This window comes from Entelurus aequoreus, linkage group LG10 (assembly GCF_033978785.1).
Source record: "Entelurus aequoreus isolate RoL-2023_Sb linkage group LG10, RoL_Eaeq_v1.1, whole genome shotgun sequence".
Taxonomy (NCBI): domain Eukaryota; kingdom Metazoa; phylum Chordata; class Actinopteri; order Syngnathiformes; family Syngnathidae; genus Entelurus; species Entelurus aequoreus.
The window spans coordinates 19074832-19100913 of NC_084740.1; the positions used below are offsets into that span (position 1 = coordinate 19074832).

The 26082-nt window shown below is 39.5% G+C and overlaps 1 protein-coding gene across 2 annotated transcripts in view; it reads left to right on the forward strand.

Moving 5' to 3' along the window:
• The window catches only part of map3k10 (mitogen-activated protein kinase kinase kinase 10), a 111396-nt gene extending 86689 nt beyond the window's left edge, over positions 1-24707 (forward strand). The window contains exons 5-11 of one of the 2 annotated variants that reach the window (XM_062060237.1): positions 2077-2317; positions 2406-2528; positions 3653-3791; positions 10075-10187; positions 10260-10567; positions 12492-13002; positions 21937-24707. In XM_062060237.1, coding sequence (XP_061916221.1) covers positions 2077-2317; positions 2406-2528; positions 3653-3791; positions 10075-10187; positions 10260-10567; positions 12492-13002; positions 21937-21956 — 1455 coding nt within the window. In that variant the 3' untranslated portion in view covers positions 21957-24707. Of the gene's footprint in view, positions 1-2076; positions 2318-2405; positions 2529-3652; positions 3792-10074; positions 10188-10259; positions 10568-12491; positions 13003-18264; positions 19901-21936 lie in introns of those variants that run through there. The other variant, XM_062060236.1, reaches the window with a different exon arrangement.
• The last annotated feature ends 1375 nt before the right edge of the window (positions 24708-26082 follow it).

Consider the following 26082-nt stretch of genomic DNA (forward strand, 5'->3'; position numbering starts at 1 on the left):
ATATAGCCTCTGTGTTTTTTCCTGACCTAACGTATATTCCGCTCTACTACCTCAACTATATGGGCGGTCACTCGAAGTGAGTATGACGATCCTCCTGGTAGGGGGGTATCCCATTATGGAGGATGCCTGTGCGTGACTTTGTTTAACGTGGGGAGACTGGTGCACAGACAGTCAACACACGATCCTTGACAGATCCGGGTCAGGGTCCAGTTGCATGGAGTCCAAGACGACTGGAGACCCTTTTCTGCTGCAGCCTTCATCCGCCATCCCAGCTGTTGTGACGCTCCATAGGGTTAGCAATCATCCTCCGCCTGTTCCACCGGTGAGGTCTTGGGTTGTTATTTCCCCATAACTGGGCCCACATGGATGTGGGGGTGCCTTCTTCCGCCATCGCAGCCGTTGTGGTGGTTCATACAGCTACCGTCTTCCGCCTGCTCCGCCGTTGAGGTCTTCACCGTATCCCTGGCTAGGGGGCAGTCAGGTACTAGGCCTTTGCCAAGGGCCACCTGGGGTAACAGTAGTAAAGGAGTTAACCCCATAGAGGAGCCTCCACTGCCGGATGCGCTTTAACGTCATGCCCAGGACACACACACACACACATATACATATATATTTATCATTTATCATTTATATATATATATATATATATATATATATATATATACATATATATATATATATATATATATATATATATATATATATATATATATATATATATATATATATATATATATATATATATATATATATATATATATATATATATATATATATATATATATATATATATATATATGTGTGTGTGTGTGTGTGTGTGTGTATATATATATATATATATATATATATATGTATATATTAGGGCTTTTATTGGGTGTCCCATGATTCAATTCAATATCGATTCTTGGGGTCACGATTCGATTCAAAATCGATTTTTTTTTCCAATTCAACACGATTCTCGATTCAAAAACGATTTTTTCCCAATTCAAAACAATATTCTATTCATTCAATACATAGGATTTCAGCAGGATCTACCCCAGTCTGCTGACATGCAAGCGGAGTAGTAGATTTTTGTAAAAGCTTTTATAATTGTAAAGGACAATGTTTTATCAACTGATTGCAATAATGTACATTTGTTTTAACTATTAAATGAACCAAAAATATGACTTATTTTATCTTTGTGAAAATATTGGACACAGTGTGTTGTCAAGCTTATGAGATGCGATGCAAGTGTAAGCCACTGTGACACTATTGTTCATTTATTTTTATTTTTATAAATGTCTAATGATAAGGTCAATGAGGGATTTTTAATCACTGAATGTTGAAATTGTAACTAATATTGATACTGTTGTTGATAATATTCATTTTTGTTTCACTACTTTTGGTTTGTTCTGTGTCGTGTTTGTGTCTCCTCTCAATTGCTCTGTTTATTGCAGTTCTGAGTGTTGCTGGGTCGGGTTTGGTTTTGGAATTAGATTGCATTGTTATGGTATTGCTGTGTATTGTTTTGTTGGATTGATTAATAAAAAATAAAAAATACAATTAAAAAATAAAATAAAATTAAAAAAATATATAGATTTTTTAAAAATGAGAATTGATTCTGAATCGCACAACGTAAGAATCGTGATTCGAATTCGAATCGATTTTTTCCCACACCCCTAATATATATATATATATATATATATATATATATATATATATATATATATATATATATATATATATATATATATATATATATACATGTATGTATGTATGTATATACTGTATATGTCTATATTATTAATGGTTTTGGAGAACACATATACAGGATATGTATTAAAATTGTAAAATGATGATAAACAGCTTTAAATGACAATTAATGAGAAAAAGATAGTGTATTATTTTAGAAGAATAATGGTGTGATATTACAGGATTACATTTGGAATGTTATGTTGCCAGGTGAATAAATCCCATGAATTCTTCATAGGTGACATCTCACCTTGTCATTGTGTGCCTGCAAAGTGTTTGTTTAAACACCTCAGCAACATGCAGAAGGAAGTGTGAGAGGAGGCGCTAACAAACCCGTCTCTTCAGGAGCTGAGGTCCTGGGAGGAGGCCTTGGCCCGAGCGGCCGAGGAGCAGAGGGAGCAGGAGGAGCAGCTGAGGAGGAGAGAACAGGAGCTGGCAGAGCGCGAGATCGACATCGTGGAGCGAGAGCTGAACATCATCATCCACCAGATGTACCAGGAGAAGCCCAGCGTGAAGAAGAGGAAGGGTCACTTTAAGAAGAACAGGCTGCTCAAGCTGTCTAGAGATGGCATCAGTCTACCCTCTGGTGGGTTCAACTTGCAACAACAACCTTTTTTTCTTCTTCTTTTTTTCTTTAAAGTGTGGCTCATTTGCATGTCTTTTCTTGTGTCAAGGTTTTGAGCATAAGATCACGGTGCAGGCGTCCCCCAGTGTGGACAAGAGGAAGATGCAAGGGAGCGAGAGCACCACGCCGCCCGCCAGCCCGGGGGTCATACCTCGTTTGAGAGCAATACGACGTGAGAGCAACATTTATTATAGAGTGACTACCTTATAATAATAACAACAAGGGATTTATTCTGATTTGTGTTATTTTTGGTTACCTGTTATGCCAAAAAATTTCCACTCCAGATGAGGATTTGCTTTCATGAGCAGCCCTTTGAGACACTCATGCTTTAGGGCAGTGTTTTTCAACCACTGTGCCGCGGCACGCTAGTGTGCCGTGAGATACAGTCTGATGTCCCGTGGGAGATTATCTAATCTCACCTATTTGGGTTCAAATATTTTTTGCCAACCAGTAATTATAGTCTGCAAATGATGTGTTATTGTTGAGTGTCGGTGCTGTCTCGAGCTCGGCAGAGTAACCGTGTAATACTCTTCCATATCAGTAGGTGGCAGCAGGTAGCTAATTGCTTTGTAGATGTCGGAAACAGCGGGAGGCAGCGTGCAGGTAAAAAGGTGTCTAATGCTTAAACCAAAAATAAACAAAAGGTGAGTGGCCCTAAGAAAAGACATTGAAGCTTAGGTAAGGCTATGCAGAACGAAACTAAAACTGAACTGGCTGCAATGTAAACAAAAACAGAATGCTGGACGACAGCAAAGACTTACTGTGGAGCAAAGACAAAGTACATCCGAACATGACACGACAAGCAACAATGTCCCCACAAAGAAGGATAAAAACAACTGAAATATTCTTGATTGCGAAAACAAAGTAGATGCAGGAAATATCGCTCAAAGGAAGACATGAAACTGCTACAGGAAAATACCAAAAAAAGAGAAAAAGCCACCAAAATAGGAGCGCAAGACAAGAGGTAAAACAGTACACACAGGAAAACGGCAAAAAAGTCCAAATAAGTCAGGGTGTGATGTGACAGGTGGTGACAGTACACCTACTTTGAGACAAGAGCTATATTGATGCATGCTTGGTTATGCTTTAAAGTCATATCCAACAATTGCGACAACGACTTTTTACTGTCAACTGAGTTTTGTTTTTTAATGATTTCTGCTGGTGGTGTGCCTCCGCATTTTTTCAACGCAAAAAATGTGCCTTGGCTCAAAAAAAGGTTGAAAAACACTGCTTCAGGGCCTATATAAGTAAACATTGATTGGTTGATTGATTGATTTTTCAACATGTGTGTGTCAGTGACCCCCAGCGATGGCAGCTTGACCTGGGGCCGCAGTGCCGTGTGCAAGAAGGAAGACATAGCCGGCGGCAAGAAGAAAGGACGCACGTGGGGTCCCAGCTCCACCCACCAGAGGGAGAGGGTGGGCGGCGAGGAAAAGTGAGTGTATTGGAAACAACACCAACGGTTGTGGTTGTTGTAGTAGGACTGGTTGAAGCATGCCGTCAGGGACATTACCTTGTCGGGCAGAACGGGATTGGTTGTCGCCCTCATGTTCTCACATGGTGGTGTGGAAATATACTGTAGGGAACAAGGATTACAGCTCGCCTACATAGTCTTAGCCCTAGTCACATTACACCCTACTTTTCTTAGCCCTGGTCACATTACACCCTACTTTTCTTAGCCCTAGTCACATTACACCCTACTTTTCTTAGCCCTAGTCACATTACACCCTACTTTTCTTATGTCTAGTCATGTTACACCCTACTTTTCTTAGCCCTAGTCACATTACACCCTACTTTTCTTAGCCCTGGTCACATTACACCCTACTTTTCTTAGCCCTAGTCACATTACACCCTACTTTTCTTAGCCCTAGTCACGTTACACCCTACTTTTCTTAGCCCTAGTCACATTACACCCTACTTTTCTTAGCCCTAGTCACATTACACCCTACTTTTCTTAGCCCTAGTGACATTACACCCTACTTTTCTTAGCCCTGGTCACATTACACCCTACTTTTCTTAGCCCTAGTCACATTACACCCTACTTTTCTTAGCCCTAGTCACATCACACCCTACTTTTCTTAGCCCTAGTCACATTACACTCTACTTTTCTTAGCCCTAGTCACATTACACCCTACTTTTCTTAGCCCTGGTCACATTACACCCTACTTTTCTTAGCCCTAGTCACATTACACCCTACTTTTTTTAGCCCTGGTCACATTACACCCTACTTTTCTTCGCCCTAGTCACATTACACCCTACTTTTCTTAGCCCTGGTCACATTACACCCTACTTTTCTTAGGTCTAGTCACGTTACACCCTACTTTTCTTAGCCCTAGTCACGTTACACCCTACTTTTCTTAGCCCTTGTCACATTACACCCTACTTTTCTTAGCCCTGGTCACATTACACCCCACTTTTCTTAGCCCTAGTCACATTACACCCTACTTTTCTTAGCCCTAGTCACATTACACCCTACTTTTCTTAGCCCTAGTCACATTACACCCTACTTTTCTTAGCCCTAGTCACATTACACCCTACTTTTCTTAGCCCTAGTCACATTACACCCTACTTTTCTTAGCCCTAGTCACATTACACCCTACTTTTCTTAGCCCTGGTCACATTACACCCTACTTTTCTTAGCCCTGGTCACATTACACCCTACTTTTCTTATGTCTAGTCACGTTACACCCTACTTTTCTTAGCCCTAGTCAAATTACACCCTACTTTTCTTAGCCCTGGTCACATTACACCCTACTTTTCTTAGCCCTAGTCACATTACACCCTACTTTTTTTAGCCCTAGTCACATTACACCCTACTTTTCTTAGGTCTAGTCACATTACACCCTACTTTTCTTAGCCCTAGTCACATTACACCAGGGGTGGGCAATTAATTTTTACCGGGGGCCGCATGAGCTACCCGAGCACTGCTGGAGGGCCACATCGACAATATTTCAATTAAATTTTGCTCAATAATATTTTTGATATATACCGTAAGATAAATAATAATAATAATAATAATAATAATAATTAATAATAATAGTAATACTTCAACATAGTGTGTGTAACAGCATTCCATGACTAATATAAATAAATTAACATTAATAATAAATGACAGTAAAATAAGCACACATATGACTGAGGAGTCATAGTGTAACTTTGTGTGGTGTTTGAGTTGTCCGACTTTTTGTGTGGCCCTAAACGCACCAGTGGTTTAGTATGCGTGTTGGTGACAGATGACAAGTTGGTTTTGGCCTGGTTTGTACGGCAGAAAATGACTAGTTTTTCGAGATAGAAGAGTTTTACTCATGTTTTTGGTGTGGTTATGTCCGAATATAAACAGTTTTGCTCAATAAAGTGATCGATATAATTCCTGTCCTCGAAGCATCTCGATAGACGTTACAATAATTGAACGGTGTTCAATTGAACGGTGTTGACGAACACCGTTAAAGCCGCTTGTTGTCACTGTCACTCAAAGTTGCATTGCATAATTACATAGAATAAGTATGTTTATTTTGTTTAGAATTCAGATGGGATTTGATTTGGTGCGCGGCATATATTTGCTGCGCGCAGCAGACGCTTGAGCAGTGCGCAATTGCGCAGGCACGCACCTTAGAGGGAACGTTGCTTTGCAGTCCATGTCTTTTTGAAAACACGCCATTCCTCATCAACTTTTCTCTTTTTAGCGTCTCGGGTGTAAACCGTGCATCACTTGTCGCTGCATGTGCACCTTCACTCGCAGGTTACACACGGACACACGCCCATAAATAATACTTTTCAAAATAAAAGCAGCACAGTTGTATTGCGCGCACGACATAGATGTTTTTTCAACTTTATTTTGTAATTTGTGATTGCAGCTGTTCACATTCACACACAATCACGCACACGCATACGTCCACACGGAAGTAATACAAATAACGATTTTCAAAACAAAAGCAGCACCGTTGTATTGCACACTCGACATAGATACTTTTTTAAATGTATTTTGTAATTTATAATTGGCCTCACGCGGGCCGGACAGGGACGCACAAAGGGCCGGATGCGGCCCGCGGGCCGCAGAATGCCCAGGTCTGCATTACACCCTACTTTTCTTAGCCCTAGTCACATTACACGCTACTTTTCTTAGCCCTAGTGACATTACACCCTACTTTTCTTAGCCCTGGTCACATTACACCCTACTTTTCTTAGCCCTAGTCACATTACACCCTACTTTTCTTAGCCCTAGTCACATTACCCCCTACTTTTCTTAGCCCTAGTCACATTACACTCTACTTTTCTTAGCCCTAGTCACATTACACCCTACTTTTCTTAGCCCTGGTCACATTACACCCTACTTTTCTTAGCCCTAGTCACATTACACCCTACTTTTTTTAGCCCTGGTCACATCACACCCTACTTTTGTTCGCCCTAGTCACATTACACTCTACTTTTCTTAGCCCTAGTCACATTACACCCTACTTTTCTTAGCCCTGGTCACATTACACCCTACTTTTCTTAGCCCTAGTCACATTACACCCTACTTTTTTTTAGCCCTGGTCACATTACACCCTACTTTTCTTCGCCCTAGTCACATTACACCCTACTTTTCTTAGCCCTGGTCACATTACACCCTACTTTTCTTAGGTCTAGTCACGTTACACCCTACTTTTCTGAGCCCTAGTCACGTTACACCCTACTTTTCTTAGCTCTGGTCACATTACACCCTACTTTTCTTAGCCCTGGTCACATTACACCCCACTTTTCTTAGCCCTAGTCACATTACACCCTACTTTTCTTAGCCCTAGTCACATTACACCCTACTTTTCTTAGCCCTAGTCACATTACACCCTACTTTTCTTAGCCCTAGTCACATTACACCCTACTTTTCTTAGCCCTAGTCACATTACACCCTACTTTTCTTAGCCCTGGTCACATTAAACCCTACTTTTGTTAGCCCTGGTCACATTACACCCTACTTTTCTTAGCCCTAGTCACATTACACCCTACTTTTCTTATGTCTAGTCACGTTACACACTACTTTTCTTAGCCCTAGTCACATTACACCCTACTTTTCTTAGCCCTGGTCACATTACACCCTACTTTTCTTAGCCCTAGTCACATTACACCCTACTTTTCTTAGCCCTAGTCACATTACACCCTACTTTTCTTAGCCCTAGTCACATTACACCCTACTTTTCTTAGCCCTAGTCACATTACACCCTACTTTTCTTAGCCCTAGTCACATTACACCCTACTTTTCTTAGCCCTAGTCACATTACACCCTACTTTTCTTAGCCCTAGTGACATTACACCCTACTTTTCTTCGCCCTAGTCACATTAAACCCTACTTTTCTTTGCCCTAGTCACATTACACCCTACTTTTCTTAGCCCTGGTCACATTACACCCTACTTTTCTTAGGTCTAGTCACGTTACACCCTACTTTTCTTAGCCCTAGTCACGTTACACCCTACTTTTCTTAGCCCTAGTCACATTACACCCTACTTTTCTTAGCCCTAGTCACGTTACACCCTACTTTTCTTAGCCCTGGTCACATTACACCCTACTTTTCTTAGCCCTAGTCACATTACACCCTACTTTTCTTAGCCCTGGTCACGTTACACCCTACTTTTCTTAGCCCTGGTCACATTACACCCTACTTTTCTTAGCCCTGGTCACATTACACCCTACTTTTCTTAGCCCTAGTCACATTACACCCTACTTTTCTTAGCCCTGGTCACATTACACCCTACTTTTCTTAGCCCTGGTCACATTACACCCTACTTTTCTTAGCCCTAGTCACATTACACCCTACTTTTCTTAGCCCTGGTCACATTACACCCTACTTTTCTTAGCCCTGGTCACATTACACCCTACTTTTCTTAGCCCTAGTCACATTACACCCTACTTTTCTTAGCCCTAGTCACATTACACCCTACTTTTCTTAGCCCTAGTGACATTACACCCTACTTTTCTTAGCCCTGGTCACATTACATCCTACTTTTCTTCGCCCTGGTCACATTACACCCTGCTTTTCTTAGCCCTGGTCACATTACACCCTACTTTTCTTAGCCCTAGTCACATTACACCCTACTTTTCTTAGCCCTGGTCACATTACACCCTACTTTTCTTAGCCCTAGTCACATCACACCCTACTTTTCTTAGCCCTAGTCACATTACACCCTACTTTTCTTAGCCCTGGTCACATTACACCCTACTTTTCTTAGTCCTAATCACATTACACCCTACTTTTCTTAGCCCTAGTCACATTACACCCTACTTTTCTTAGCCCTAGTCACATTACACCGTACTTTTCTTAGCCCTAATCACATTACACCCTACTTTTCTTAACCCTAGTCACATTACACCCTACTTTTCTTAGCCCTGGTCACATTACACCCTACTTTTCTTAGCCCTAGTCACATTACACCCTACTTTTCTTAGCCCTAGTCACATTACACCCTACTTTTCTTAGCCCTGGTCACATTACACCCTACTTTTCTTAGCCCTAGTCACATTACACCCTACTTTTTTTAGCCCTGGTCACATTACACCCTACTTTTCTTCGCCCTAGTCACATTACACCCTACTTTTCTTAGCCCTGGTCACATTACACCCTACTTTTCTTAGGTCTAGTCACGTTACACCCTACTTTTCTTAGCCCTAGTCACGTTACACCCTACTTTTCTTAGCCCTAGTCACATTACACCCTACTTTTCTTAGCCCTAGTCACGTTACACCCCACTTTTCTTAGCCCTGGTCACATTACACCCTACTTTTCTTAGCCCTGGTCACATTACACCCTACTTTTCTTAGCCCTGGTCACATTACACCCTACTTTTCTTAGTCCTAATCACATTACACCCTACTTTTCTTAGCCCTAGTCACATTACACCCTACTTTTCTTAGCCCTAGTCACATTACACCCTACTTTTCTTAGCCCTAGTCACATTACACCCTACTTTTTAGCCCCATCCCTACATGTTGTGCATAGTAGAAGGTAATGGTGTCCCAACGACTCTCTGCATGTAGGGGTAGTTAGTGCATGTAGGGGTAGTTAGTGCATGTAGGGGTACTTAATGCAATATTTTTATAAATGTATCGCGAGTGAAACCTTTCTTTCTCTTTCCTGCTCTTCTGTGTGGACAAACAAATATATGATCATTAGTAGTAGTATAGCTGCATATCATAATAGAGGTGGGGGAAATCATCGATTTTAGATGCATTGCAATTCGGACATGGACAATTATAAAATTGATTGAAGCTCATGGAGAGAATGCCAAGAGTGTGCAAAGCAGTAATCAGAGCAAAGGGTGGCTATTTTGAAGAAACTAGAATATAAAACATGTTTTCAGTTATTTCACCTTTTTTTGTTAAGTACACAACTCCACATGTGTTCATTCATAGTTTTGATGTGACAATCTACGATGTAAATAGTCATGAAAATAAAGATTGAATGAGGTGTGTCCAAACTTTTGGCCTGTATTGTACTTATTGAATGTTTTGTGTTTAATGGTAATTATCTATATCATTATTTGACGTGATGATGTAATAGCAATCATTTTATAATTACTGTAATTTTGACATTTTACAGATTTACATTAACATTACCAGAAAGAATCATTTTAAAATGATACATGGTAAAAAAAAATATACTATTTTGTGGCATTGAAATATTGCATGCAAAAGTTCTTCACATTTCTTCTCTGTTTGTCATTTTTTCTATTTTCTGGACTATTTTCAGACTGAAGTCACTCAGCGAGGGCAGCAAGGTTTGGTCGTCCAGCGCACCAAACCTTGGAAAGTCTCCCAAGCACGCTCCTATGACAGTCGGCTTCTCCAGCCTCAGTGAAATGGGTCAGTCACATATTTCCTATTCAACTCAATCCAGCCTCACTTATAATAATATTCATTCTTTTCATGTCTCAGAGGAGAGCTGTGAGTTCCAGGAGTCCCCAGGTTCCCTGCAGCCCTCCGAGACCAGCAGTAACGGGGCCGCTGAGGACTCGGGGTCCCTGTGGAGCGCCTTGGGGTCCGGAGCGGCTTCCGCTACTGTGGGGTCATCGAGTGCCAGCTCCACGCAAGGTTCTACAGGTGCTGGAGCCGCCATCAACCACCAGGACTCGCTGAGACGCTGCAGCCAGAGGAAGAAGAGTGACTTGTTGTTGTTGGGCTGTGCTTCGCTGCTGGCCTCAGTGGGTCTGGGACAAGACCTGCTGCAGCTGGGAAAACTGCAGGTCAGAACTATACAATTATTATTCATAATTGTGGAACTATCAGGAAGCCATTTTCATTCCTTCAGTGAACACAATAGCGGTTTTAATACTAAAATTGTTTATTATTTATTTGTGTGCAACTTCCTATCTAAAAGTTTGAATCAAACCTCGTTAAAATCATCGACAAAACCCAAAACCAGGGAAGTTGTCACGTTGTGTAAATGGTAAATAAAAACAGAATACAATGATTTGCAAATCCTTTTGAACTTATATTCAATTGAATAGACTGCAAAGACAAGATATTTAATGTTCCAACTGGAAAACTAAATATTTTTTGGCAACTAATCATTAACTTAGAATTTAATGGCAGCAACACATTGCAAAAAAGTTGTCACATGGGAATTTTTACCACTGTGTTACATGGCCTTTCCTTTTAACAACATCCAGTAAAGGTTTGGGAACTGAGGAGACACACTTTTTTAGTGGAATTATTTCCCATTCTTGCTTGATGTACAGCTTAAGTTGTTCAACAGTCCGTTGTGGTATTTTAGGCTTCATAATGCTCCACACATATTCAATGGGAGACAGGTCTGGACTACAGGCAGGCCAGTCTAGTACCTGCACTCTTTTATTATAAAGCCACGCTGTTGTAACACGTGGTTCTGCATTGTCTTGCTGAAATAAGCAGGGGCGTCCATGATAACGTTGCTTGGATGGCAACATATGTTGCTCCAAAACCTGTATGTACCTTTCAGCATTAATGGTGCCTTCACAGATGTGTAAGTTACCCATGCCTTGGGCACTAATACACACCCATACCATCACAGATGCTGGCTTTTGAACTTTGCGCCATAACAGCCTGGATGGTTCTTTTCCTCTTATCCAGAAGTTTCCAAAAACAATTTGAAATGTGGACTCGTCAGACCACAGAACACTTTTCCACTTTGCATCAGTCCATCTTAGATGAACTCGGGCCCAGCGAAGCCGGCGGCGTTTCTGGGTGTTGTTGATAAATGGCTTTGGCTTTGCATAGTAGAGTCTTAACTTGCACTTACAGATGTAGCGACCAACTGTAGTTACTGACAGTAGTTTTCTGAAGTGTTCCTGAGCCCATGTGGTGATATCCTTTACACACTGATGTCGCTTTTTGATGCAGTACCGCCTGAGGGATCGAAGGTCTCGGGCAAAATATAGGGATTTTTGTTTGTTTGTAGGCAGCTTTTTGTCTTCTGTTTTTTTTTTAAACATATATATATATATATATATATATATATATATATATATATATATATATATATATTTGTTTATTCATTTGATAGGGAAATCATAATACTGGTAATGAGAAAACAGACGCTTTTTTTTCTCTTCCCTCCCCGCCCCCCAAAAATAAATAAATAAATACATTTAAAATACCAAAAATTAAATTAAATACAATACAAAAATACAAAAGAAATTATAATAATGAAATTAAATGAAAATGTTTTGTCTTCTGGTTTTTTTTTTTTAAACCTCTAATAGAAATATTTAGCCCACACAACAAAAAGTAGTAAATTGATAAGGAAACATTTCTTGATTTTACAGGAATAAAATGTAGCATTGTTTACTAGAAAAAAGTCGTAGTTTAATAGAAAATGTTGTATTTATCGACATATATATATTATGAGGAAACATAATGTTGTCATATTACAGAAATAAAGTCTATGAGATACTTTTTTTTTTATTTAAAGAGACTTTATGTGTGAATTTGGACACATATTTCTGGTAATATTAACAAAACATGGGGAAAAACTCTCATGTTATCTTATTTTGTATTGTGGAAACATTTTCCTGTCAATGTTACACTTTTTGTGCGTAACTCCAGCCTGTATTTTCATGTTAAAGCTGCTTTTTGTTATGACCTTCTTCTTCTTCTTTGGCTGTGGTGTGACGGTGTTGTTGTGTCCAGGTGCTCCAAGACGAGCAGGACCTCAGAGAGGAGCAGAGGAAGAAGAAAGAAAGTCTTTTCCAGCGAACGGGACGTTTCTGTCGCAGCACGTCTCCCCCCAGCAGGAACCTCTCCTTGTCCTTTTCCCGACATCCCGACTCAGGCCTGGCCTGCTTGGACCCTTCGCCCTCAGTGACGCTCCTCTCCTTGTCCTCGCTTTCCGACTGCAACTCCACCAAGTCTCTCCTCCCCTCCGACCCGGACGACTTCGCCCTGACCCCGGCGCCGGCGGCCCCCTGCCTAAACCCGCTGTTGGACTTACGGACAGAGAGTTTCAAGAAGGAGCCCAACCAGTCGCTCACGCCCACACACGTCTCCGCCGCCATGGCGGTGAAAAGGGGCCACCGACGCACGCCGTCTGACGGCGCCATACGACCCAGAGCGCAAACTCTGGTCCACCGCAGGACGCCATCTGACGGCAGCATGCCCATGCCGCCTCCACCCGGGGCAGCCAGCATTAGGACTAATAAAGGTAAGATTATTCATGTTTAACTTTAAATGCATTCATTCATTCAGTAACAAATAGTGTAATATCCTGAGAGTATTTAATTACATACAATTAATTTTATTATTTTATATATTATTTTATTTTATAAAAGACATCAACTGTTTTGTTTTTGGTTTTAGTGCATTTTATTTATAAAGATAAATATGTATTAAGTCAAGCCCTAAAATATACTTGATTCTAGCGAAACTAATCTGCAATAAATTAATTACAGTATTAGGGACAGAGTCCCTTTGGGACAAAGGACCCTATTACATTTCCAGCGTTTTATTATTATACCGCTATTGAGCTGTAATTTGACCCCCTTAAAGGCCTACTGAAATGTTTTTTTTTTATTTAAACGGGGATAGCAGATCCATTCTATGTGTCATACTTGATCATTTCGCGATATTGCCATATTTTTGCTGAAAGGATTTAGTATAGAACAACGACGATAAAGTTCGCAACTTTTGGTCGCTGATTAAAAAAAAGCCTTGCCTATACCGGAAGTAGCGTGACGTCACAGGAGGAAGGATTCCTCACAATTGCCCGTTGTTTACAATGGAGCGAGAGAGAGTCGGACCGAGAAAGCGACAATTACCCCATTAATTTGAGCGAGGATGAAAGATTTGTGGATGAGGAACGTTAGAGTGAAGGACTAGAGAGGCAGTGCAGGGTGTATCTTTTTCCGCTCTGACCATAACTTAGGTACAAGGGCTCATTGGATTCCACACACTCTCCTTTTTCTATTGTGGATCACGGATTTGTATTTTAAACCACCTCGGATACTATATCCTCTTGAAAATGAGAGTCGAGAACGCGAAATGGACATTCACAGTGACTTTTATCTCCACGACAATACATCGTTGACGCACTTTAGCTACGGAGCTAACGTGATAGCATTGGGCTCAAATGCAGATAGAAACAAAATTTTAAAAAACCCTGACTGGAAGGATAGACAGAAGATCAACAATACTATTAAACCATGAACATGTAAATACACGGTTAATAATTTCCAGCTTGGCGAAGCTTAAAGGCCTATTGAAATGAATTTTTTTTATTTAAACGGGGATAGCAGATCTATTCTATGTGTCATACTTGATCATTTCGCGATATTGCCATATTTTTGCTGAAAGGATTTAGTATAGAACAACGACGATAAAGATTGCAACTTTTGGTATCTGATAAAAAAAAGGCTTGCCCCTACCGGAAGTAGCGTGACGTAGTCAGTTGAACATATACGCAAAGTTCCCTATTGTTTACAATGATGGCCGCATGAAGTGAGAGAGATTCGGACCGAGAAAGCGACAATTTCCCCATTAATTTGAGCGAGGATGAAAGATTTGTGGATGAGTAAAGTGCAAGTGAAGGACTAGTGGGGAGTTGAAGCTATTCAGATAGGGAAGATGCTGTGAGAGCCGGGGGTGACCTGATATTCAGCTGGGAATGACTACAACAGTAAATAAACACAAGACATATATATACTCTATTAGCCACAACACAACCAGGCTTATATTTAATATGCCACAAATTAATCCTGCATAAAAACACCTGCGTGTTTGTTATGCTAGCTCCTAGCTCCTCTGCTAGCTCCTAGCTCCATAGAACACGCCAATACAATTCAAACACCTGATCAACACACACAATCACTCAGCCCAAAAGACCGTTTACCTAACCCAAGGTTCATAAAGCTTATATATTTTTAAAAAGTTACGTACGTGACGCGCACATACGGTCAAGTTATCGAATGTTTAGCAGCCAAGGCTGCATACTCACGGTACCTGATATTCAGCTGGGAATGACTACAACAGTAAATAAACACAAGACATATATATACTCTATTAGCCACAACACAACCAGGCTTATATTTAATATGCCACAAATTAATCCTGCATAATAACACCTGCGTGTTTGTTATGCTAGCTCCTAGCTCCTCTGCTAGCTCCTAGCTCCATAGAACACGCCAATACAATTCAAACACCTGATCAACACACACAATCACTCAGCCCAAAAGACCGTTCACCTAACCCAAGGTTCATAAAGCTTATATATTTTTAAAAAGTTACGTACGTGACGCGCACGTACGGTACGGTACGTGTTATGCTAGCTCCTAGCTCCTCTGCTAGCTCCTAGCTCCATAGAACACGCCAATACAATTCAAACACCTGATCAACACACACAATCACTCAGCCCAAAAGACCGTTCACCTAACCCAAGGTTCATAAAGCTTATATATTTAAAAAAAGTTACGTACATACGCAAAAAAAAGCCAAAGCTGCATACTCACAGTAGCACGTCTGCGTCTTTGTCATCCAAATCAAAGTAATCCTGGTAAGAGTCTGTGTTGTCCCAGTTCTCTACAGGCGTCTGTGTATCCAAGTCAAAAGTCCTCCTGGTTAGAGTCTCTGTTATCCGAGTTCTTCCATCTTGACTGCATCTTTCGGGAATGTAAACAAAGAAGCGCCGGCTGTGTACTGTTGTGGCTGACTACGTTCGAAAAATACGTCCATTTCGCACCGACAACTTTCTTCTTTGCTTGCTCGGCTTCCTTCTCCATAATGCAATGAACATGATTGAAACAGATTCACGAACACAGATGTCCAGAATACTGTGGAATTATGAAATGAAAACAGAGCTTTTTCGTATTGGCTTCAATGTGGAAGGCATACCCGTGTTCGCCGGTCTACGTCACGCGCATACGTCATCCTCAGAGGCGTTTCGAACCGGAAGTTTAGCGGCAAATTTAAAATGTCACTTTATAAGTTAACCCGGCCGTATTGGCATGTGTTATAATGTTAAGATTTCATCATTGATATATAAACTATCAGACTGCGTGGTCGGTAGTAGTGGGTTTCAGTAGGCCTTTAACAATTGAAGCCAACTTAGCTACGGAGCGGCGGCGGGCGTTGTAGCTTTCGACAACAACCCGGCCGCCATCAGAGTCGGCAAGAAACATATATTTCCCCAAAGTTACGTACGTGACATGCACATAGCGACACGCACGTACGGGCAAGCGATCAAATGTTTGGAAGCCAAAGCTGTACTCACGGTAGCGCGCCTGCTATCCAGCTCAAACACAACACAACCTCCTGGTTGTGTTGCTGCAGCCAGCCGCTAATACACAGATCGCACCTACAACTTTCTTATTTGCAGTCTCCATTGTCCATTAAACAAATTGCAAAAGATTCACCAACACAGATGTCCAAAATACTGTGGAATTGTTCGATGAAAACAGAGCAGTTTGTATGGTGACACATTGGGTCCGAATACTTCCGTTGCCGTCGTGACGTCACGCGCATACGTCATCATACATAGACAATTCCAACCGGAAGTTTAGCGGGAAATTTTAAAGTGCACTTTATAAGTTAACCCGGCCGTATTGGCATGTGTTGCAATGTTAAGATTTCATCATTGATATATAAACTATCAGACTGCGTGGTCGGTAGTAGTGGGTTTCAGTAGGCCTTTAACATGCTTCAAAACTCACCAAATTGGACACACACATCAGGACTGGCGAAAATTGTGATCTAATCAAAAAACCAAACCCCAAAACTCAAAATTACGCTCTAGCGCCCCCTAGGAAGAAAACACAGACAACTGCCTGTAACTCCCAGTAGTAATGTCGTAGAGACATGAAACAAAAACCTCTATGTAGGTCTCACTTAGACCTATATTTCATGCACTGACAACCCCCAGCAAAAATCAACAGGAAGTTTGCAATTCCCCCTTCAAAACAAAAGTTGTGTAAAAACAGTCACCTTTTTTCAAACATTATCTCCTCTGAGCGTGTTTGTCGTGTCAGCTTCAAATTAGCACTGGAGAGAGATTGAACCCTTCTGATTAACAGTTGATGAAAGAGTTTTAATTACTGCTCCGGTTTGGATTTTATGAGCCCTCAAAGTAGGTCCCGTCCATCGCTGCTTGCAGCTTTAATTTTAGGAAATGTTCTGTATTTGAATTTCATTTTATTCCATTTTATTCTATTGTATTGAATTGAATTATATTATATTTGTATTGTAAAAGCGAAGTAGGGTCAATAATCTATTATACACAAAATGTTGTTTTTGCTTTAATAATATTGTAACTAGTGTTGTCCCGATACCAATATTTTGGTACCCGTACCAAAATGTATTTCGATACTTTTCGGTACTTTTCGATACTTTTCTAAATAAAGGGGACCCAAAAAAAATTGAATTATTGGCTTTATTTTAACAAAAAATCTTAGGGTACATTAAACATATGTTTATTATTGCAATTTAGTCCTTAAATAAAATAGTGAACATACTAGACAACTTGTCTTTTAGTAGTAAGTAAACAAACAAAGACTCCTAGTTAGTCTGCTGACGTATGCAGTAACATATTGTGTCATTTATCTACCTATTATTTTGTCTACATTATGAGGGACAAACTGTAAAAATTGATTATTAATCTACTTGTTCATTTACTGTTAATATCTGCTTACTTTCTCTTTTAACATGTTCTATCTACACTTCTGTTAAAATGTAATAATCACTTATTCTTCTCTTCTTTGATACTTTACATTAGTTTTGGATGATACCACAAATTTGGGTATCGATCTGATACCAAGTAGTTACAGGATCATATATTGGTCATATTCAAAGTCCTCATGTGTCTATCGACTAGATACGTTCCTGTACTTGGTATCATTACAGTGGATGTCAGGCCATGGCGTTTGTTTACATTTTGATGCCGGTGAGCTACGGTGTGTAGTGAAGCATGTTTAGCTATTCCTCGTCCTGCAGTGATAATGTAACTTGTAAGAAACGTACTTTATTTGTCACCATGGAGACAAGGATTAGTGATTTAGCTAAAACAATGCCGACTGCGGATGGACTTTAGCTGCTAGCTAGCTAGCCATGTCTTAAAAGCACCTCTTCCTGAGGGTGTTTCAGTGTTATAACTTCTCCTTTATCTTGAATGTGTCAGTTCTCCCTTTTCTGTCTACACACTGTGTCTGTTTGTAAGTACTCTGTGTGTGTGCGCTGCCGAACATGCTCGTAAAATCAGCAATGTCACGACGTGGGCGGGGAACCGGTACTTTTCAAAGGCGGTATAGTACCAAATATGATTCATTAGTATCGTGGTACTATACTAGCACCGGTAACTAATTGTAACTATGTAAAAATGCAAATACAAATGTATTTTACGTTATCCTATGCCGTGCTATCTCATGCGATGCCATGATTGTAATGACTGCTGATACATCCTCACCTGTGTCCGGTCTCCCAGGTGTGCTGGACACCCCGGACGTCCCTAGTCTCCCAGACCCTTCTGCCCTCTTCCGGGTCCCCCAGCGCCGAAAGGCCCCCGCGCCGCCCGTCCCCGACCCGGCCCCTCTGTGCCTCATCAGCCCCCTGGAGAGACCCAAGACGCTGGAGTTCGTGGCCCGACCCCGGCCCACTCCGGCCCGCATGAGAGCCGACCCGTGGAAGCTGGGCTCTCTCTCCAGGACCTTGAGCTCGTCGCCGGGGAGCAGCTGCGACAGCCCCCCGGGGTCGGCGGACAGCGGCGCCAACTCCACACGACCCAATCTGATGGACATGGACGTGGAGGGACAGAATCTGGACCACACGGTTCCTCTGTGTGGGAAGCGGCCGTCCGCCGCCCTCTGTGGACAACAGTACACGTAATAAGGAGACCACTTAGCCACTTTTTCATGTCGTTTCAACACTGACTGGAAACCATCTTGTGTGCCCTTCTGAGCGTCCTTTAAGGTGTGGAGCCTTACAAGCCAGCATCATGGTCAGGGCACCAGGGCACCACTCACAGCCTTGCAGTTTGCTCACTGGCCAACTTCTTTCTCACCTCATCTCTCCTGCAAACGTCATTCAAGAATGCTCTTTGACTTCCTTCTGCCATCTTTCCTTCTTTGTGCTGGCTGACTAATTCACCACAGCACTCTTTGGACATCTCCCTAAGCCTCCACTTTCATCTTCAAAACTCTTTCTGGCAACCACCATAGGCGTTTGAGTCATCAAAAAAAGGAATGATATCACAATTTATTTTTTTCTATTGTTTGGACAAAGCCTTTCCTATCCTAACTCATTCAGTCTTTTACTCTCAACCTTTTTTTAAATTTTTTTTAATTTTTTTTTTTAAATTTTACAAATGACTCACACTTAATTACAACTATTATGAAAATACTCCTAATATTATGAGGAAAATGTGGTGAATTTTCTTCGAATACATTGGTACAAAACCCAAAACCAATGAAGTTGTCACGTTTTGTAAATGGTAAATAAAAACAGAATACATGACATCCACTGTAATGATACCAAGTACAGGACCATATCTAGTCGATACTACTATGATTACATTGATATTTTTTTGGCATCACAACAGGAAATATGTCCCTGAACACATGAGGACTTTGAATATGACCAATGTATGATCCTGTAACTACTTGGTTTCGGATCGATACCTAAATGTGTGGTATCATCCAAAACTAATGTAAAGTATCAAACTACAGAAGAATAAGTGATTATTACATTTTAACAGAAGTGTAGTAGAACATGTTAAAAGAGAAAGTAAGCAGATATTAACAGTAAATGAACAAGTAGATTAATAATACATTTTCTACCGCTTGTCCTTAATAATGTTGACAAAATAATAGGTAGATAAATGACAATATGTTACTGCATATGTCAGCAGACTAATTAGGAGTCTTTGTTTGTTTACTTACTACTAAAAGACAAGTTGTCTAGTATGTTCACTATTTTATTTAAGGACTAAATTGCAATAATAAACATATATTTATTGTACCCTAATAAGCCAATACTGCCATTTTTTGTGGTCCCCTTTATTTAGAAAAGTATCGAAATACATTTTGATACCGGTACCAAAATATTGGTATTGGGACAACACTACAAGCTATATATATATATATATACAGTATATATATACAGTATATATATATATATATATATATATATATACAGTATATATATATATATATGTATATATATATATATATATATATATATATATATATATATATATATATATATATATATATATATATATATATATATATATATATATACATATATATATATATATATATATATATATATATATATATATACAGTATATATATATATATATATATATATATATACACATATACATATATATATATATATATATATATATATGTATATATATATATATATATATATATATATATATATATATATATATATATATATATATATATATATATATATATATATATATATATATATATATATATCAGTGACGTGCGGTGAGGTTCATGGCTGGTGAGGCACTGACTTCATCACAGTCAGATTTACAAACATTTGAACCCTAAAGAGTATCTTATTCACCATTTGATTGGCAGCAGTTAACGGGTTATGTTTAAAAGCTCATACCAGCATTCTTCCCTGCTTGGCACTCAGCATCAAGGGTTGGAATTGGGGGTTAAATCACCAAAAATGATTCCCGCCGCTGCTGCCCACTGCTCCCCTCACCTCCCAGGGGGTGATCAAGGGGATATGTCAAATGCAGAGGACACATTTCATTACACCTAGTGTGTGTGTGACAATCATTGGTACTTTAACTTAACTTTAACTTTACACATACAAACTGTAGCACACAAAAAAGCACATTTATTTAAAAAAACGTTATTATGGTCTTACCTTTACTTATAAATGAAGTCCATGCGCAGATGTTGTGCTGGATTAATGCACCCCCGCCGTAGATTGCACCCCCTGACGGGAGTGTTATACCAACTAAAGCCCACACTTAAACTTCCCACGTGCAAGATTGAATCTATTTAAAAAAGTTATTTAATAAGAAGCCAAAAAGTGCAAAAACAATAATGTTCGTGTTGGAGGAGTTGTGAATGAATGAAATATGAAATCCGTGCTGCAGTCTGCAGGTGTACCTAATGTTGTGGCCCTGCAGTCATTCACAACTCCTCCAACACGAACATTATTGTTTTTGCACCTTTTGGCTTCTTATTAAATAACTTTTTTAAATAGATTCAATCTTGCACGTGGAAAGTTTAAGTGTGGGCTTTAGTTGATATAACACACGGGGGTGCATTCTCTACCACCAGGAGGCGGGATTACTGCGAGCCTCAGCTAGTGCATCTTTGCAGCCGTTTTATGATTGCTCAGCACAAGAAATACGTTACACACATACAGTTGTTGACAAAATACACTGTACATTATATACCTCAGCTAACTAAACTATGGAAATGTATAATATAATTCATATAGCAATACGGTCTCACTGCACAGCAGGCCAGCAGTTAGCCGAGTCCGCAATCCATGTTGAGGCACAACGCAGTGACGTGCCTCAACTGGCTGCTGATCACAGCAAGTCTCTTCTCAGTATTTGAACGGCAAATGTGAAAATTCAGCGATTTTGAATAAAAAATAATCTAAAACTGGTGAAGTTAAATGGAAAATAACTTTATAGTATAATCACTGGATACATATAACAATTTAATTAATTTTTCTTCTTTTTACATTTTTTTTCTTTCCACGATGGCACGTGAGGCCCCGCCTCACCTGCCTCTAGTGACTGCACATCACTGATATATATATATATATATATATATATATATATATATATATATATATATATATATATATATATATATATATATATATATATATATATATATATATATATATATATATATATATATATATATATATATATATATATATATAATAAGAAATATTAGATTATTAATACATAGTGTATGCATAATAATAATACAGTAAAATACTTTTTACTACAGCAAACAAAGTCTGCTGGTCTTAGACGGTTTGTGTTGTTAATTTTTGTGAAAAAAAAAACACCACATTATTCTCACAATACCAAGACTTTTGAAATTTGAAGTACTTCCCACTTTTTTTCGTCCCAAAGCTCCCTCCAGGACTCCATGAGTGTTTCTCATCATGTCTACTTGGCAATGTGTGGTCACGGCTTCTACAATGTGTGACATGTCCTGGGTAAACATTCCTCCTCTGCTCTCTGCTCGCATGCTTCGACATTTATGGGACGTCTGGAACTTCAAGCTCATGTTCAAACAGGACCATGGAACCCAACACACACTTCAGTACCAGGGGACGCTTTGGAGAGCTTTGTTTGAGTGGACCACTTGCAGCTGACAAATCATTGTGGACCTGAACACTTGTTTGTGGCCATGGGCTGACAGTGCTGGTTAAGTGTGTGTGTGTGTGTGTGTGTGTGTGTGTGTGTTCTTGTATTTCTACCCTTTTTGAGACATTAACAAGGAAAATTACCTTCCATGTGAGGACCGGTGAACAAGTTAGGACATAAATCATGGTCCCAATACAGAAAACCATTGCAATCTAATAGAGAGCCAAATACTAGAGTCTGTGAACATTGCTCCAAAGTCAGGATTTTTTTTTGTTGATTTAATGTGCATACAAAAGTAAACATTAACAGGTGCAAAGGCAGCAATATATGATAAAACAAGCTAAAGAAGGACTTCCCTATTCCCAAATTGACTGTGTGTCGGTTTCAAAAGTGCCCCCCCTCTGGTCAACATATGAAATAACAAGTGTGTGTAAAAAATTTAAGTGCTCCCCCTCTGGTCAACATTTGTAATAAGTGTGTGTAAGAAATTGAAATGCGCCCCCTTTGGCCAAAATGTATTAAAAAATAGAAATAAAAAAATGTTTTATATCGAGACATACTGTAATAACTTGAAGTAAATAATGAAGAATAAAAACAATAACAAACAAAAAAAATAAAAACTAAAAGCTTACCTTTTTTATATTTGCATAGTATGTATATATCAATAATGTTGTAAATACAAATCTTTATATATCTAGAAAGGGTGGTCCTAAAGAGGTAGGCATTTTTCGGAGGTCTCAAAAAGGTAAGAAATACAAGAATGTGTGTGTGTGTGTGTGTGTGTGTGTGTGTTCTTGTATTTCTACCCTTTTTGAGACATCAACAAGGAAAAGTACCTTCATGTGAGGACCGGGGAACAAGTTAGGACATAAATCATGGTCCCAATACGGAAAACCATTGCAATCTAATAGAGAGCCAGATACTAGAGTCTGTGAACATTGCTCCAAAGTCAGGATTTTTTTTGTTGATTTAATGTGCATACAAAGGTAAACATTGACAGGTGCAAAGGCAGCAATGTATGATAAAACAAGACGGCAGCTAAAAAAGATTTCCCTATTCATCCCCGAAAAAACCCGCCAGGCGAACAGCTGATTTTACGACTTCCGGTGCTGACGTAAGACAACCCATATGTGACCATAGGATGAATAAATACACTACAATACTAAGACGATAGTGGCCATTAACAGTTAGCTTCTACAGCTGGGTTGCCCAAAGTGCGGCACTCCTTTGTCATCGGCCTTAAGCACATTACTAAAAAACAAAACATTGAGATCTCATTTGCACCCCCTGGTGGTGAAATCTGTCAAAATGAGGGTGGTCCCAAAAAGGAGGGATTTTTCAAATTGACTGTGTGTCGCTTTTAAAAGTGCTCTACCTCTGGCCAACATATGAAATAACAAGTGTGTGTAAGAAATTGAAATGTGGTCACTTTGGCCAAAATTAATTAAAAAATGTTTTTTTTTTAAAATTGTGGATATAGAGACATACTGTAATAACTTAAACTGAATAATGAAGAATAAAAAACAATTACAAACAAAACAAAACAAAAAAACTAAAAGCTTACCTTTTTTATATTTGCATAGTATGTACATATTATTAATGTTGCAAATACAAATCTTTATATATCTAGAAAGGGTGGTCCTAAAGAGGTAAGCATTTATCGGAGGTCTCAAGAAGGTAAGAAATACAAGAATGTGTGTGTGTGTGTGTGTGTGTGTGTGTGTGTGTGTGTGTGTGTGTGTGTGTGTGTGTGTGTGTGTGTGTGTGTGTGTGTGTGTGTGTGTGTGTGTGTGTGTGTGTGTGTGTGGGATGACGTTGAAAAAGCCGTCCTGTGTTCATGTACAATGAGTATTTATTATGAAATCTAATATTGTTATTGGAAATAATTATTGTTACCATCCTTTTTCCAGGGACATGTGTACATTTGTTGATACAACATAAAGGGCAAGGGGGAAATATGACCTACTGGATCATCCCTGTTGTTTTTTGGGGGTTGTTCTATGAAGAATTGTGTGTGTCATGTGATGAATGGTTGATGTGAGAGATGAATAATAATAGTAATAAAAGGAAAGATACTTCAGTGTCAGTATATTGAATCTATATTATTGTATACAATACATACAATAATTCAAATATTGTTGAATTAATACCTCAATAAAAACAAATGATTATATATTTTACACACCACTACCAATAGTCTCTAATGTTGCAAAGCTTATAAATGTTATTATTTATATTCTTTTGTATTGTTTGACTTTTTTGGACTTGATGCATAGTATGATTCTTTATGACCTACAGTATAATATCAAGGTATCACATTCAATATTCAAACTATTTTGTTCATTGGACCACTTTTTCAGAAAGCTAAGGGGTGTGGCCCTTTTTGTTGTTTTCATTTCGTATTTAATGCCATAAATTAAAATGTCCATGAAAGGCAAAAATCCTTGATTTTATGGGAGCGCTCGGCGGTTTTTTGAGAACCGTACTGAAAAAACACGGCTCATCAAAGACCCTTTGCAGGACTGGAGTGCTCTGCTGTTTTAGGAACTACTGCAAAAAAACCTATTCAAAGAACCTATATATGATAGGAGCGTTCTGCTGTTTTTGGGGAACTTACTGCAAAAAGCCATGTCAAAGATCCTTTATACAGCAGGAGCAATCTGCTGGTTCCAGGAGTGCTGTGCTGTTTTAAAGGACCTACTGTAAAAACCTTATCAGAGATCCTCAATATGAGAGGAGCGCTCTGCTCTTTTTTGGAACCTACTGCAAAAATGCTTGTCAGAGATCCTCTATATGACAGGAGTGCTCTACTTATTTAAAGGAGCAACTGCAAAAATGCTTAACAAAGATCTTCTATATGGCAGGGTCACTCTGCTGTTTTTAGGAACCTACTGCAAAAATGTGTGTCAAAGATCATGTATGTGACAGGAGCACTCTGCTCTTTTTTGGAACCTATTGCAAAAAATGCTAATCAAAGATCCTCTATGTGACAGGAGCACTCTGCTCTTTTTTGGAACCTATTGCAAAAATGCTAGTCAAATATCCTCTATATGACAGGAACGCTCTGCTCTTTTTTGCAACCTAATGCAAAAATGCTAGTCAAAGATCCTCTATATGACAGGAGTGCTCTACTTATAGGAGCAACTGCAAAAATGCTTAACGAAGATTTTCTATATGGCAGGGTCACTCTGATGTTTTTAGGATCCGACTGCAAAAATACTTGTCAAAGATCCTCTATGTGACAGAAGCGCTCTGCTGTTTTTAGGAACAGACTGCAAAAATGCTTGTCAAAGATCCTCTATGTGACAGGAGCGCTCTGTTGTTTTTAGGAACAGACTGCAAAAATGCTTGTCAAAGATCCTCTATGTGACAGGAGCGCTCTGCTAGTTTTAGGAACCAAATGCAAAAATGCTTGTCAAAGATCCTCTATGTGACAGGAGCGCTCTGCTGTTTTTAGGAACCGACTGCAAAAATGCTTGTCAAAAATCCTCTATGTGACAGGAGCGCTCTGCTAGTTTTAGGAACCAAATGCAAAAATGCTTGTCAAAGATCCTCTATGTGACAGGAGCGCTCTGATGATTTTAAGAATCGACTGTAAAAATGTTTGTCAAAGATCCTCTATGTGACAGGAGCGCTCTGCTGTTTTTAGGAACAGACTGCAAAAATGCTTGTCAAAGATCCTCTATGTGACAGGAGCGCTCTGTTGTTTTTAGGAACAGACTGCAAAAATGCTTGTCAAAGATCCTCTACGTGACAGGAGCGCTCTGCTAGTTTTAGGAACCAAATGCAAAAATGCTTGTCAAAGATCCTCTATGTGACAGGAGCGCTCTGCTAGTTTTAGGAACCAAATGCAAAAATGCTTGTCAAAGATCCTCTATGTGACAGGAGCGCTCTGCTGTTTTTAGGAAC